Source organism: Myotis daubentonii, chromosome 5 (assembly GCF_963259705.1).
Source record: "Myotis daubentonii chromosome 5, mMyoDau2.1, whole genome shotgun sequence".
In the NCBI taxonomy this organism is placed as follows: Eukaryota; Metazoa; Chordata; class Mammalia; order Chiroptera; family Vespertilionidae; genus Myotis; species Myotis daubentonii.
This window is the reverse complement of record NC_081844.1, coordinates 57,884,893-57,901,712: the sequence shown is the minus strand read 5'-3', so window position 1 is coordinate 57,901,712 and position 16,820 is coordinate 57,884,893. Positions and strand designations below refer to the sequence as shown.

The 16,820-nt window shown below is 43.5% G+C and overlaps 1 protein-coding gene across 3 annotated transcripts in view; it reads left to right on the top strand.

Annotated features, from left to right (window-relative positions):
• Positions 1-376: 376 nt before the first annotated feature.
• The window catches only part of ARHGAP10 (Rho GTPase activating protein 10), a 262,224-nt gene continuing 245,780 nt past the window's right edge, over positions 377-16,820 (top strand). For 2 of the 3 annotated variants that reach the window (XM_059697887.1, XM_059697886.1), the window contains exon 1: positions 378-829. In XM_059697887.1, the coding sequence (XP_059553870.1) occupies positions 676-829 (154 nt within the window). In that variant the 5' untranslated portion in view covers positions 378-675. Of the gene's footprint in view, positions 830-16,820 lie in introns of all 3 variants that reach the window. The other variant, XM_059697888.1, reaches the window with a different exon arrangement.

The window sequence follows — 16,820 nt, the reverse complement described above, 5'->3', positions numbered from 1 at the left end:
TGAAATGAGTCAATCACTTCCCCTAGCATGCCAGACCTCTGAATTATGTCGTCCGGCTGCGGAGGATTAGAGACTGTATTAAGATTCCCCTTCCTTGACCCGGTCCAGTTCCCTGCTTCGGGGAGCCTACAGTGAGTCACCCTGAAAAGGGGAGCAGAAGAAAAGGGGAGAGGCACGTGTCCCGGGGGTGGAGGAGAGCCGCGGGATAAACTGAGCAAGGGAGCCTCGGAAGGAAGAGGAGGGGCAACTGCGCGTTGGGAAGAGAAGGAAGAGGCGTCCGGGGAAAGGAAGGGAAGGGAGTGGAGGAGAGGAAGAAAGAAGGCGGGGGAAAAACAAGGGGGCGAGCCGGGCGGGCCGGGGAGGCGCCCGGGGCGGGGCAGCCTCTCGCCTCGGGGAGGGTGTTCGGCGCGGGGGCCGCCGGGGCGGGGCCGCGGGCACTTGAGCTTCGGCGGGGCCGCGGGGAGTGGGGCGCCCAATCGTCCTTGCGTCCAGGCTTGGCTCCGAGGGACATGTCCGCGCCGTGCTCGCAACGCGCCCCGGGCTGCTAGCTTCTCCGGGACTTCCTGCCCGCGCGGCCCCGCACCTGGCCGCGGCCCCAGGCCGGGCTCGGGCTGTAGAGCGCCGCGGGCGGGCGGGTGGCTCGTTGGCCGGCGGTTCGCGCGGACCGCTGCAGTCATGGGGCTGCAGCCCCTGGAATTCAGCGACTGCTACCTCGACAGTCCGTGGTTCCGGGAGAGGATCCGCGCCCACGAAGTGGAGCTCGAGAGGACCAACAAGTTCATCAAAGAGCTCATCAAGGACGGGAAGAACCTCATCGCGGCGACCAAAAGTAAGCGGGGACCTGGGCGCCCGTGGGCTGCGGCGCGGCGGGGCCGGGAGGAGCCTCTCCCCGGGGGAGACGGCCAGTCCCCTGCCCGAGGCCAGTGACCCGAGGAACTGGAGGTTCAGTCGGACCGGGAGGGCCTGGGGTCTTTTCTCCCTGGTCCCAGGCAGCTGGTCGCAAGTTCCCTTTCCCGCTCCTACCCCTCTTCGGTAGCCAGGGCCAGGAGCCATGCGTGAGAGACTCGTCCGGGAGCCCGCCTGCCCCAGACGGGCGTCCCTCGGCGTCTGCGTTCCCCGCAGGACTGCCCAAGAGAAATGTTCAATGCACCCTAAAGCTGCTCACCGTCTCCTACAAAACAGAAACCATCAGTTTTACTAGTTTTGTCTTGTGATCTTTCAGAAGAACTTCCCTAAGGGTTCTTTGAAAACCTGGTGGGTGTTGAATTGCACCCTTTTGTCAATTTCTGATCTTCCCGGACAGACTCGGGTCCTTCCCTGGGCCAAACCAGAAAGTCCACCTGGCGTTGTGCTGCTTTCCGCGCATTCCTTCCCCCCTGCGCTGAGGAGAGGGGCACTGATGGGCTTGTAAGGGTGAGCAGCCAGCCAGCCTGCCCTCTGATCCCAGGGAGCGCTGCTTGCAATAGGGAATTCCACCTCGGTCAAGCTGGATGCTTTCTTCCCTGGTTCCTCTCCATCTTTTAAATATATATAGCTTGATTTCAGAGAGAGGAAGGGAGAGGGAGAGATAAAAACATCAATGATGAGAGAGAATCATTGATGGGCTGCCTCCTGCACGCCTCCTACTGGGAATCAGACCCACAACCAGGGCATGTGCCCTGACTGGGAATCCAACCATGACCTCCTGGTTCATGGGTCCTCGCTCAACCACAGAACCACACTAGCGAGGCTTTTTTCTATCTTGGAAGACTTGAAGTAGCCACAGAAGAAATTGTGTGTATGTGTATTTATATCTGTCTGAGTATCTGAGAAGAGGCTTTCTAGGAGGAAGGTGGGCCGAAATTCATGCTGGAACACTGAGTTGGTGATGCTGCTGTTAATGGGGAGGTATTAGCAGCGGTTCTCAACCTGTGGGTCGCGACCCCTTTGGCGGTCAAACGACCCTTTCAGAGGGGTCGCCTAAGACCATCCTGCATATCAGATATTTACATGATGACTCATAACAGTAGCAACATTACAGTTATGAAGTAGCAACGAAAATAATTTTATGGTTGGGTTACATGAGGAACTGTATTTAAAGGGCCAGAAGGTTGAGAACCACTGAACTACAGTGAGAAGCTGGGCAGACTGACTACACCTGTAACTCATAGCCTGTTCTGAGGATGTCTCTAGTGCTCCCTGTTCTGTCTTAAAAACACCTGCTCATACAGCAGACAGGTGGGGGCAGTTATCCAGTCTTGCAAATCTGTACTAGGGTCTTTATCTCTTACCTGGCTTCTCAATTCAGTGATTTCCAGCCTTGGCAGTTTGACCCTTGTATGTTTATAGCCATCACCTCTATGAAAAATACCCCTTGTCACTGTCTCCTCTCCTTCTCATTAAGGAAGATTAAACCCAGCACAGTGCCTGAACAGTAAATATCCATTTAATGAATAAGTTGGAATAAGGTTTAATGAGAAGAATTTAGTGAGCCATCCTTGTAATTTTGGAAGCTGCTTTGGATAATGTCCAAGTTCCCTTTGGTTCTGTGACCTCTTAGATGTTGCAAAATGAGGATTGGGAATCACTTTGTTTGGGAGATGTGACTAAGTGGGCTTATTTGGTTGGTGGCCTCTCCAGTATCCATGGCATTGGGTATGGGTGGGAAGGAGGGAGGGACTGAAAATATGTAGGAGTGAGTGTAGAAAGGCAGAGGCCAGGAGAAGGGCACACACACAGTGATCGTGAAGCCTGGTGTTAACCAGTGTCCCTGGCTGGGGGTGTGTACCTTCCCTTACTGGCTGTAGCAGCTCCCTCAGGAGCTCGGGAGCTGAGGAGAGAGGCTTTGGTGTGCAGAGAGACAGATGGCACAGCCAGTTTGGCCACTGGTAGAAAGCTATTTATGTGACTGCATATTAGCTCTTCTGCCAAGCAGGACACATGCCTGGTGTGTTCCAGCAGCAGCTAGTGCATCTGGGAAGTGGGGGGAGGGCAGCTGCCGCCTTCCTCCCCAGAATATAGACTTTGGTGAATTTGTGAATTGGTATTGTATTCGTTTTGATTCTCGTCCTTGACCATAGGAAACATAGTTTATAATCAGAAAGTATCCTTTTTCTTACCATGTTTAATTAACTTAAATTCTTTCCCAGAAGATGATAAGAGCACAGCTTTCGCTTACAAGCTTTCGTCAAGTTAGGAAGACACTGTCTTTAACCAGCTTGCTCCTTAAACTTCTAGTTCCTATAGAACAGTGGTTCTCAACCTTGGCTGCACATTAGAATCACCTGGGAATCTTTTAAAAATCCTGATTTCTGGGCCTCATCCTCCGGAAATTCTGTCTCCTGTCTCCTAGTAACATTTGTTACTAATGTTGTGGCCCCACCCCATAACAAAGAAACAGAATTTCTGGAGGATGAGGCCCAGAAATCAGGATTTTAAAAAGATTCCCAGGTGATTCTAAATGTGCAGCCAAGGTTGAGAGCCACTGCTATAGAAGATTAAGAGCACTGTACTTAAGTCAGGACATCTGAGTTAATTCGCCTTCACTGTTAGGGCCTGGCTACATGACAATTGGGCAGGTCACTTTAATTCTTTTGTGTCCAGTTTCTCTTGTCCTACTTCTAAGAGACATTAGTAAGGTTCTGCAGTGTTTGGAAATTGCTTGATTAATTCATTTGAAATTGCAGCCTAGGTCAATCATTTGCCTAACTAGTTGTGCCTTTCCATAACATCTGCGAGTCAAGAAGTCCAGGAAGGACATGAGGCAGAGGGAAGAGCTACCGCAAGAATTAACAATCAACTAGGGCAGACTGCTTATATTTTAAGGTGTTTACATTATTTTTGCAAACAGGGATTATTTTGTGCATTTTTAGAATTGTGTGTTTAGTGATTTCTGTTTTTAATTGCCCTGTAAGATGCCTCCTGCAGGCACTAAATACTTGTTAGGTTTATGTAATTGTGATGTTGATGCTTTGAATATTCCACAAATGTGTAAAGATGTTGGAGGGGGCTCTGTGGGAACTGAAGGCTTACTGCTGAGTTTAGTTATGTAGCAATCAGAAAACGCTTAGCACCTACAAATATTGGAGTTGAGATAAAAGAGAGGTAATTGAGTTCATTGTCCTTGAGTTGAATAAAGTTCAATCTAGGGGACATGTCCTCTCTGTATTGTGCTAAGTTCTTGAAGAAACAAAAGATAGGCAGACACACATGGTAAAAGTTAACAATTCAGTGACAAGTCAGTATTCTGACTTTGCCAGGAACAAGAGTTGGTTGTAGGTTAGAGTAGAGAAGGTTTGCTGGGACTTTGGGAACTCATTGGTGTTTTAAGTAAGGAATAGCACTTTGTCAGATTGAAAACAGCCGAGAAGAAACCAGAATACCAACAGTGTCTGAGGACGATGAGGAGACCGGTTTGGCTGGAATAGAGATTTCATTTTGGGTAGTAGAATGGGATGAATGGAAAGGTCAGTTTCAGATTATGGAGGTCCATGAAAGCGAGGTTGGGAATGGGGACTTTATATCCTGTGGAGAATGGCTGAAAATTTTTCAGCAGAAGCTGGACATAGTGGGAAAGAGATGGCTGAGAGGTGGTATGTGACATCTGTGTGGGATGGAGATAGCAGTGAGGGTAGGAAGGAGCTCCAGAGACAAGAGTCTAGGATCCTTGACTTACGTTGTAGAGTGGAGATCATTCACTCAATTCAGTGGAGTCTTTGTTTAAACGGTTTTTAGTACTTTATTTTTCACCCTACTCCTTTCCTTTTTTTCCCCCTTTCCTTTTGTTCCTTTCCTTTTCCCCCCTTTCCTTTCCTGTCCTGTCCCATCCTGTGTCCTCTTTCAATACAGTTTAAACTGTGTAGTTTAGAGACTTGTGATCTGTAGAAATGTGTGGCGTATTTTCCAGAAACAACCATAAGCCATATATGCTTTTTTCATAAATTTTATGTTAGGCATTCTTGAGAGGATATATTTTATGCTGGAGGCAAATACATATTTTTATTATTTTATTTTTTATTCTCACCTGATGATATATTTATTGATGTGTGTGTGTGTGTGAGAGAGAGAGAGAGAGAGAGAGAGAGAGAGAGAGAGAGAGAGAGAAGGAAAGCGAAAAAGAAAATCTATGGGAGATAGAAACATCGATGGATTGATTGCCTCTCATACTCGCCCTGACCAGGATTGGAACCCACATCCTGAGTATGTGCCCTAACTGGAACTCTAACTGCAACCTCTTCAGTGCATGGGATGACTTCCAAACAACTGAGCCTACTGGCCAGGGCCCAAAATACATATTTTTAAAACAAATAATTCTTACAGTTATTAAGCACTTACATGGGTATATAAAATGCTCTTTAGTAAACGTAGATTGTCTAGCTGTGTGTGTGTGTGTGTGTGTGTGTGTGTGTGTGTGTGAGAGAGAGAGAGAGAGAGAGAGAGAGAGAGAGAGAGAGAGAGAGAGAGAAGAACACGGAGGGGAGGGGCGGGAGAAAAGCTGGAGGGGCCCTCATATGTGAGTCTGCTCTTATCACAGATATGGGAAGAATGTTAGTGGCAGCCAGGACTAGAATTTAAGTCTTCCAAGTCTTGGTTTTAGTACTTCTTTTAGGCTTTGCTATTTTAATGATTTTGACCCTATTTTCCTCAGGACAACATAAAAATTCCCTTTTGCTGTTTTTCTGTTTATTGTTTCCGAGAAATGGTTCATGTGCTGATTCCTTTTGGAGAAGTTTCTTAAGGTGCTGTTGCATCGAAACATAGGGAAATTTGGAAGGCTTAAAAGAATTTCACTTTGTAAACTCAGTTTCCTCATTTGTAAAATGGGACTGCTGCAGAAAGCCTTAAGGATTGACTAAAATGGTGTAAAAGTGCATTGAAAATACAGATGTTAAGTGGTTGTGTAGATTCTGTTGTTGGCCCAGCCAACATTTTCTCTCTCTCTGACAATCCAAATTTTGTGCAGGGGTCTATACCGTTCCCCAAATGACTCAGGGGAAAGTGATTAGGGCTAATTCTGATTAGTCTAACTCAGTGGTTCTCAATCATGGCTGACCTTTAGAATCATGTGGGAAACTGTAAAAAAGATGTGCAGTCGAGGTTGAGAATCACTGAACTCTAACTCAGTTGTGGTAAACCTACTTTCTAGGCCAGTAACTGGTTTGAAGGTGAGGAAGTAGCTCAGTTGTGGCCAGTGAGACATGGTGGAGACTTCAGGAAAGATTTCCTTTTGTGTGAGGGGGTCTCATAAAAAGGGCTCTTCACTTTTCTGTGGTGTCTGGTTATGTTGTCTAGAGCCTCTGCCACCATCCTGGAACTGTGATTGAAGCCAAAGCAAGGACTGTGGAGCCGAGAGGTAACTGAGTCTGATTTTTGATGCCACGGTGGGAGCCATGAATTGTCTGTGCTGGAAGCCCACCTATGGATATCTTGTTGAATGGCGTAAGCCAGTTTCAGTAGGGTTTTCTGCTACTTAGCACCCTAATTTCTTTATTATTTAAATTCTTTATTGTTTAAAGTGTTACATATGTCTCCTTTTTTCCCCATTGACCTCTCCCCGGCCACTCCACCCCCCAGCACATGCCCTCACCCCCCTACTGTCTGTGTCCATGGGTTATGCTTATATGCATGCATACAAGTCCTCTGGTTGATCTCTTACCCCCCACCCTCCCTGCCTTCCCTCTGAGGTTTGACAGTCTGTTTGATGCTTCCATGACTCTGGATCTATTTTTGTTCATCAGTTAATGTTGTTCATTATATTCCACAAATGAGTGAGATCATGTGATATTTATATTTCCCCAACTGGCTTATTTTGCTTAGCATAATGTTCTTCAGGTCCATTCATGCTGTTGCAAATGATTAGAATTCCTTCTTTTTTACAGCAGTGTACTATTCCGTTGTGTAGAGGTACCACAGGTTTTTAGTCCATTTATCTGCTGATGGGCACTTAGGCTGTTTCCAAATCTTAGCTATTGTAAATTGTTTAGCACCCTAATTTTGATGGAGTGGTATAATTGGAAATTTTGCACTGCTGCTCCTATTAAGTAGAATTTAGAGAGGTATAGAAATAAAATACTATTTAAATATATAAGTTTTCTCTAAATGGGAAAGGATATTCATATATATTCTTTGCCCCAATAAATCACACGGACATCCCCCCCTCCCCCGCCACCACCTTCCCTCCACACTTCAGGGCATCCATCACCTGGGATAAGTCTGAGACTCTCCCTTGGGGTTTTACTACAGGGGACCGGTCTTGTACATGAATGTAGACTTGCTGTAAAAATAATTGCTATCAAACTGAGGCTGGGCGGTGGACCCAGGCAGGCTTTACTTGATACACGCAGGTGGTCCCTGATTCCATTTAGAGTAGTTCTCATTTAGAGCCCTCCAGTAGCTGGGGCCGTGCTTATTTAGATTTTTTACTGGTCAGTTTACTGGTCAGTTAGCTGATGTCCTCTGGGTCTCTCTGATACATTGCCTTTTCCCTTTCCTCTCAACTGCTCGAGTTTCTTCCACCACCTTCTTTTTTAAAAAAATATATTTTATTGATTTATTACAGAGAGGAAGGGAGAGAGATAGAGAGTTAGAAACATCGATGAGAGAGAAACATCAATCAGCCGCCTACTGCACACCTCCCACTGGGGATGTGCCCGCAACCAAGGTACATGCCCTTGACCGGAATCGAACCTGGGACCCTTGAGTCCGCAGGCCGACGCTCTATCCACTGAGCCAAACCGGTTAGGGCCTACCACCTTCTTTTTGCTTAGTTTTCTTTTGCGGGGTGTGTGAGGGAGACTAGAGAGCATTGTTGACTTTCAGAAGAGGAGGATATTTTTGTGCTTAATCTTTTTTTCCCTTTTAAAAAAATAAGTATTTTTATTGATTTTTAGAGAGAGAGGAAGGGAGAGAGAGAGAGAGCGAGACACATTGATGTGAGAGTGAAACATTGATTAGCTGCCTCCTGCATGCCGCTACTGGGGATCGAGCCTGAAATCCCAGCATGAGCTCTGGCTGGGAATTGAACCAGCAACCTTTCCATGCACAGGACAGTGACCAACCAATGGAGCCATTTAAAAATATATATATTCTTGTTTATTTCAGAGAGGAAGGGAGAGGGAGAAAGAGATAGAAACATCAATGATGAGAGAGAATCATTGATCAGCTGCCTCCTGTACGCCCCCTACTGGGGATGGAGCCCGCAATCCAGGCATGTGCCCTTGATTGGAATCAAACCCAGGACACTTCAGTTTGCAGGCTGACACTCTGTCCACTAAGCCAAATCAGGTAAGGCCAATGGAGCCATTTTTTAAAGAGAGAGTGGGAAGGGGGCCGGGGGCGGGGGGCGCGGAGAGAGAGAGAGAGGAGAGAGAAAAAACATTGATGTGAAAGAGACACATGGATTGGTTGCCTCCCACATGCTCCCTGACCAGGGCCAGGATGTAACCTGCAATCCAGGTACCCGCCCTTGACTGGCAATAGAACCCGAGACCCTTTTGTCCAAGGGCCGACACTCCAACCACTTAACCATATACCGGCCAGGGCATGTTTAATTTTTAAAAAAGCTGATGAGACAGAATGATAGAGAAGATTAAGATCATAGACTGAGGTATTAGTGTGTCTGGATCCATAGCATAGCTCAACCACTCACTAACAATGGAACTGTGGTCAGGGTGTTTAGCTTTTCAGTATCGATGTTGTCATCTGTAACACAGAGATTATAATTCTTTCTACCATAAAGGGTTAAATGAGTTAATATGTGTAAAGTATTTAGAATAAGTACTCAAATGTTAACCATTGTGATGCATTATCTCTAAATTGTTGTATGTGTTTTAATATCAAGGCTCCTTTCTTGCTTGAGAAATCACCGCTGTGGCCCAGAGACTAGTATTTAACCTTTTAGTGCTTATTTACCCTAAGAGTATATTTGTCCAAGTCATCCTTACCGGTGACCAAGAAGATAGACAAACTTGTCAAACTATGGAAAGGCTTCCAGGGTTTGAATGTAGTTCAGGATGCTGGAAAATCTTGAAGCTTAAGTTGACAGACCAGAGCTAAGTGGCATTTTGGAAAAATAGTTCCCAGAAATAATTTCTGATTCACAAAGATTTGAAGATGAAAGAGAAGGTGTCACTAAGGCTGTTGTCAATCTAATGGGCTGCCTGCAGCAGAGACTCACCCAATTAGCAGCAGGAGCTTGGTCATCTCCTCTCTTCCGGGGGATGATGAGGAAGAGTGGAGATGATCAAGAGAGCTCTGCTCAAGATCTTCAGATGACACCATCAATGACGGGAGCCTTCAGAGGCTTAACCATTACAGTGATACTTTTGGAGGGTGTTAACTTTAGTGTTTAACATGCAGGAAATGCGAACAAATTAATGGACAGTGCTTGTGCTTGCTATGGGAAATTCACAATGAGAAATTACCCAGGAACATCGGTAAGAGGGGTGGTTATTCTGAAGAGCTATTAGGTAATCCTGTTCTCTACAAAAGAATCATTAAAGTCCCCGGGACAAATTTCCTAAAGGTTTGAACCTCTGTGACTCTAATAGCCTCATATTACCGTATGATTTTTTTTTTTTGTATTTTGGCCTCAAAAGAGAGGCAAAAATAACGAAAAATAAAAAATATTGTGGAGCCTGCAAGTTGCTATAAATCATGCTTTAAGAGATTGCTGACTGCATGTGGCAGGATTAAGTAAACTGTTTACATTTGACCACAGTTAATAATATATGGTGTCTTTCGTTGCTGTTTCAGTTTGATGTTAGAAACATAACTTTGAAAAATTTGTTTGAGATTCTGTGTTGTCTAGAATTGCCTTTGACTTTATACGTCTTGTTTAAAGAAAAGTTGGCTTTATCTCAGGATTTGTAGAAGAGTGTTTAGACATTTCTAGATTATAAATCTGATTAAGGGTGTCTTGGTTGTTTTACTGGTTTCCTGTCAGTGAAATTCCATTCCAGAGACAAATAGGTGATTCCAAACTGCATCTGAAGACGGTTTTATATTATTTAAGGTGTATTTAATTTAAATAATTGTAATAACAGTAGCTAACTTTTATTAAGCATTTACTATTTGCTTTACTTTGTGTTAAATTCAGGGCAGGCATTATATTATTTAGCATGAAGACTTCGTGAGTATGTTATTATTTACCCCATTTTGGAGATTAAGATATAGAAATTAGAAATGTTAATAGCTTGTCCAGATCACTGAATTTGTCAGTGGTGGAGCTGGAATGTGAACCCACATTTGTCTGACTCCAAAAACCTTAACCACAATTATAAGTTGTCTCCATAAAGGGGTGTAACTGTGGTCTTCTGTTAGGGGAAGTTATGATGATAAATCCTGCTTATCAGGAATGTGTGTACATTTCATGATTTAGTTAGGAGACTGTTCTTATAATATGCTCAGCACAATGACCATGATTTAAAATATGAATTTTAAGGCACCCTGAGATTATTGTAAATAAAACTGTTGGCTAATTTGTATAGTATAGACATCAGGGACTGGGTCGGTTTCGAACTGCTCACTTAAAAAAACAACAACAACAAAGAACTTCCTTCCCCTCAGTCTGTCTCTTACATCCACCTCTGCCCTTCTTTAGACCCTCCTTTCCTCCTCAGTATGCATCTTACACCTTAGTAAATTTTAATTTTGTTCTCATACTTTAGTATTAGGCTTTTTTCCTTTAAAAGTTTGTGAGATATTTTAGTAATATGAAAAGATATTAAGAAACTCATTATAAACATCTCTGTATTTGCCTCTCAATTTAAGAAATAAAAACTTCTCCAGTAACAACTACCTCAAATTTGGTGTTTACTGTTCTCAGGCATTTTAATTCATCTGAACACATTCCTAAAGAATAGTATGTGTTATGTTTTAAGACTTTATATAGTGGTTTCATGCTATGTGTTCTGCAACTTCTTTTTCCCCCTCAACATCATAATTGTGTGATTTATCCATGCGGCTGCATGTGGCTCTGTTTAATTTAGGTAAAACTCTTTTTTCCTACAAGTGGCATTTAAAAAGATTTTGTTGATTGATGTTCTGTAAATAACGTGAGTTCAATGATATACCTTATATTTCATGCATTTTTTTGATTGTGAAACAATATATTTGGAGAATTTACTCAGTATGAAAGCCTTATTGTAATTAATTTTATAAAATTTCAAACACTAGCTTTGACAACAATCTGAATTTTGAAGACATTTAGGAAAATTTCTTCTTTATATTTTTGAGTTATAAGCTTAGCATTGATCATCAGGGCAAGTGAGGGTAAATTTCAGGACTGTAAGAAATAATTGTTCTAATAATAGATACAGAGGCAGAGCTGCCTCAAACAGATTGTCAAACTGCAGCGGGAAGGCCGGGGAGGGTTGGGGGGCAGGAGGTAGGGGGGTAAGAGATTAACTAAAGGACTTGTATGCATGCATATAAGCATAACCAATGGACATAAGACACTGGGTGATAGGGGAGGCTAGGGGACTGTCTAGGGCGGGGGGATAAAATGGATACATATGTAATACCCTTTGTAATACTTTAAGCAATTAAAAAAAATAACCTAAAAAAATAAAAAAAAAGTAAATGACATGTTTAAATTCCTTTAAAAAAATTGTTTTTTAAATAAACAATATTGCAAAAATTGAAAAAAAAAAAGAAATAATTGTTCTGACTCAAGAACAAAAAAAACCTTTAAAAAGCCTTTTTGCTTTATTGAAACTAGGCTTCCAATAATAGTAGGTAGAGAAAAAAAGATGTTTGTATTCATAAACAAACTGCGCATTAAGCACTGTCAGTCTAGTTAGGTCAGATGAACGTGATTTTTAGGCAGGGATTGGTTGGCATTTAGCGATAGGCCTCAAAGCAAACAGGAGCCACAGCCTGCTTTACTTGATTATCCTAATATAGGAGCATAATTTATAGACTAGCCAAGGGGATGCTTTTGTAATGAGAGGGCCTTGACATCCTCCTCTTTAAACAAACAGACAAACAAACACACTGAAAAAACTCCTGATGCTTTACATTCTTAGGGCAGACATCTTTCTAAGCTTCAAGGTCCACGGGAATGACATCTGCATTGCTACCACTGCTAGGCCTGCTTCCCAGGTTGAACTTGAATTTCCTCCCCATGTTTCCTGAGGAAGATGTTAATTCTGTGCCACTTAATATTTCAATGCTGAGTGTGATTTCTCCTTCCTTGTTGACTTGTTCACCCACGGGCACTGTCTGCCTTCCAGCACCATCCAGCCGTGAATTATGGTGAGGCGTGTGGCTGAGGAAGTCAGTTTGGCCAGAGCACTGTCACCTCAGGTCTGAATACAGGATGCTTCATACTCTAAAAACACAAACAAAAACGGATGTCTTTATCTCTGACTATAAAGTTGGCTCTGCTACTTAATAGCAGTAGTAGACCTTGAGCAAGTTGCTTCAACCCTCAGTGCCTTTATTAGTAAAATGGAGATAGTAAGATACCGCATGGGGTGGTGTTATTTATTCATGCTACATAGTCAAAGATCTTAGAACTATGCTTGGCCCATGGGAGGGACGGGAGGCGGAGGGGGAGGAGCTGCTGCTTTCTTCTTCGTTTGAATGCTTTTCTGACTTCCTTTGTTGAACTGGAACACAGTTATAGCTTTACTACTAGTGACAGTAGAAATAGTCTGTGAACACATTCTTTTTCCCTTTTGAGCTAACAATATTTTGAAGCACAGGGCTGAATATAGGCCTCTCATTTATTAAATAGGATAAAACATCTGTAATAGTGTGTTGTAGTCCAGCATATTACTGAAGATCTTTGCTTGATGGGGACAAAGCCAAAAAAAGTATAAGGGGGTGGAGTGTTACTGACATGCCGTTACTTTTATTTGAGAACCTGGCAGATAGTACTTCTGCCATTCTGACACACAGTATTGTTTTTCTTTTGTGAAGTGCAGTCAAAGGGAACACAGCAAAGACGTTAAAGACCATGGCCTTTGAAGTCAAATGTACATACTATGTGACCTTGGGTAACTTACTTTCTCTGTGCCTTGATTTCCTCTTCTGTAAAATGTGGGTACTAATTTTATCTCCCTAAATGTTGGCTAGCATTAAATTGTTAATTATTTGGAGAGCACTTGGAAAATAGTGTGAACCCTGTATGTGTTTGCGAAGTGTAGAAACACAGTTAAAAATCTGTTCTGTCATCAGTATAGTAATGCCATTTATAACAACGGGGGAGATGTGTCATTCCCAGGTCATTGAATTCCACCTATTGTGGACTAGTTGCTAGAGGTTTAACAGTGAAGTGAGATCCTGTGTCTTGGCAGAAGTTAGAATTTGAGTTGTAGAGACAGAAGGTCAGTTAAACAAGTAAATGACGTTCACATTGTGGAGTTAAGAGTGGGATGTTGGCCATAGTTAACAGGACTAACTACATTAGGGGTTCAAAGAAGACTTCAAGGAAGTAGTAACTTCTAAGCTGAAACCAAAAGGAAGTCTTAGGAGCATTTCATGCTGAGGGTACAGAAGAATCCTCCAGGCACAGTGACATGGGGCCAGGAGGCCAGAGGGAGCATGAGCGGTGGCCGGAAGAACAGCTCAGGTGGGCTGGGGAGTGGGGCAGGGAGCCAGTGCAGAGCAGGAAGGACCCTGCTACAGAGCGGGTGGGGGCAGCGCTGGGAAGGGCTTGGGGAAGCAAGTTAAAGACTTTAGACTTCATTCTGAGGACAGCAGGAAGTGATTGAAACATTTTGAGCAGGAGATTGGCATCATTTGAATGATATTTTAGAAAAGTTTCCTCAAGCTGCAGTTGTGAGAACGGATTTGAGGAAAGCAGGACTGGAGGTCAGTCACCTAGGCCAGACTTTGGTGGCAGGAGAGGCAGGTACTTGAGGAGTCAGGATTGAGGGGCTGCAGGCTCTGGCAGGTGGTTGGGTATGGGGGCCTAGATGATTCTTCAATCCCTGTCTCAGGCTGCTGAGTGTCGACGGAGGCAGTTCAGCCAGAAGAATAGGTTTTCTGGAGAGAGGATACATTTTGGGTTTTGAATATGTTGAGAATGAGGTGCTTTTGAGATATCCAGTGGACATATTCAGTAGCGTGTTCGTTTTATGAGTGTGTCAGGAACAGGGAACAGAGCTGGAGAAATGAGAAGATTCCTGGGACACAGCATATAAGTGGGAACTGACACCATGTAACTAGATGGCAAACCTGCCCAGAGAGAGAATGTAGGAGAAGGCAGGGTGACTCAGGGCGAGTCCTGAGGAACACCAGCTTTTAAGGAGGGTGTAGAAGAACTTGAGAAGGATGTTTAAGAGCAGTAGCCATTGACAGAGAGGTGGAATCCGGGGAGAGGGTTGCACAAGCCAAGGAGAAAGAATGTTTGGAAGTAGGAGGAAGCAGACAAGGAAGCTACAGAGGTCAAGTATGATGAGTCCAGGTAACATTGCATTAGACAGGGGTGGGCTGGACTGGAGGGCCGGAACAAAAGCATGGATGGAGTGTTTGTGTGAACTAATATAAATTCAAAGTAAACATCATTACATAAAAGGGTACGGTCTTTTTTTTTTTTTTAGTTTTATTCATTTCAAACGGGCGCGGCCTTAGTTTGCCCACGGCTGCATTAACAAGACAGTGTCCTTGGTAATAGCTGGGAGAGTAGTTTATGGCACAGCAGGGAGGGGAACCCAGTGGCAGAGGGTTGAGAAGACAGTGCAAGGAAAAGACATGAGCCTCTGGTACAGCTAGATCTCCCAAGTCATTGGTTAATGGGTGAGATTTGAACAAGCAGAAGCAAGTATCCAATAGAGAGGAGAGTGACAATTCAGGGAATATTCCAGAGTAGAAAGTGGTTCTGAATAGAGAAGAAGATGCGATTCAGATTCCAGGGGATGGGGGAAAACCCCCTTCATCTATTTAAATAACAGAAGGGGTGGAAATGATGGGTGTATACCCAGGAAGATTTGCAGATTTGTTTCAGGACATTGAGCCAATGATTAACTGATGCTTTTTAGTGGCAAGATAGTTTTCAGTAATTAATTGTTTTAATTTCTCCCCCAACACATTCTTTATCTGGTTAGTGAATATGTGACTTGGAAGCGTTGTATCATAGTCAGTTTGAACTGCATGGGATGGAATATAGATGTTAAACTATTAAGAAGAAGTAATGAGAGAAGGGGAAAAAATGGAGTAAAATGTCTGGATAAACAAACCCTCAAAGCACCAAGAAATACTTTTATTTCAGACTTTATTCTGTTGGCACTTAAAGTTGAGTACTTCATTCAAATATTCCTTATTCTTTGTTTTAAAAAATGTGTTAAACAGAAACATGTGTTTTTCTTTTTTCTTTTTCACTGAAAGACACTGCTGATTTTTGTGTCTTATCTCCGTGGAATCGTGCTGGTTCTCTTTGTATTCCATAGAGAAGAAAATGCTTCTGGCAACATCTGGGAAGATTCTAGGACTTCAAAATTTCTGCCTTTTTGTCTGAGAGAAGAGGAGGGAATGGAACCTAGAAGAGTTAAAAATTCAATAATATTCTGTGATCTAGAAAGAGCTTTTCTTCCCCCTTTTAGCTAACTGAATAGGTTCTAACTAGTTTAAGAAGTGATTGCTAGAGGAAAGAAATTCTTAAGAAAGATGTAACTCTAGCCCTAACTGGTTTGGCTCAGAGCGTCGGCCTGTGGACCCAAGGGTCCCGGGTTCAATTCTGGTCAAGGGCATGAACCTTGGTTTCCCAGTAGGGAGTGTGCAGGAGGTGGCTGATCAGTGTTTCTCTCTCATCGATGTTTCTAGCTCTCTAGCCCTCTCCCTTCCTCTCTGTAAAAAGTCAATAAAATATATTAAAAAAGAAAGAAAGATGTAACTTTGTAAGTGCAGTGGTATGTAGATGCCCCTTCTCTTCCCTTTCCATCTGGATGCACTGACTGCAGGCATGCAGAGTGCCTTCCTGGAGGTGCAATGTGGAGGTTTTCAGGTTCTTAAAAGGGAGGGATTCTGGGACTGCAGTGGAGGAGTTCATTGCTTTTGACCTTGGAGCTAGAGTTGATGGCCCATTTTTGTGAAAAGCATAGGACAGGGTTTAAAATTAACTTGAACACCTTTTTTTTTTTTTTCTTGGTCAAATATTTGGCATAAAACAAACTATATATACTCATTCATTTCCTTCAGTTACAAGTGAGAGAAACCCAATGAAAACTAATTGAAGCAAAAAAGGGAATTTTTCGCTCCAATGAGTGAAATACAAGAGAGGGCCTTGCTTTACATGCACCTGAACCCAAGGGTTCAGACAGTGTCAGTAGGTCTTTTTCGGCATTTCCCTCCATTGGTTTGACCCTCAGAATAGCACTCTTCCCATGATGGCGATAGCTTAAGGTTTATGTCTTTTTTGTTCTGAGAATTCTAGAGAAGAGCGCCTCCTTTTTCTTAGAGCTGTTGTTCTCAAATAGATCATTTTGACACCTTGAAGACATTTAGGCTTGTCATAATTGGGAGAGGTGCTCCTGGCATCTCGTGGGTAGAGGCCAACGGTGTGCTAAACACCCTGCAGGGCTCAGGACAGCCTCTCTACAACAAAGAATGATTCAGCTCAATGTGTTAATTGTGTTGAAGTTGAGAAACCCTGCTTTAGAGATAGGAAGATCATGTAGTCTAAATCAGGATACTTTTCAGAGTAAAATTCTGCCAAGACAACAGGCATAAGCTGGGATTGTCCCAAGTAAACCTGGACATTTGGTTGCCCTCACTAAATGCTCGATCAGTCCCCAGTCACTTGCCAGCCTAGACCACTGAGACATGGCAGATGGTGTACTTCAGCCAGCCTGGTGATGCACCAACCACTGGGGTGAAGAAGCAGGCAGCAGGGGGTG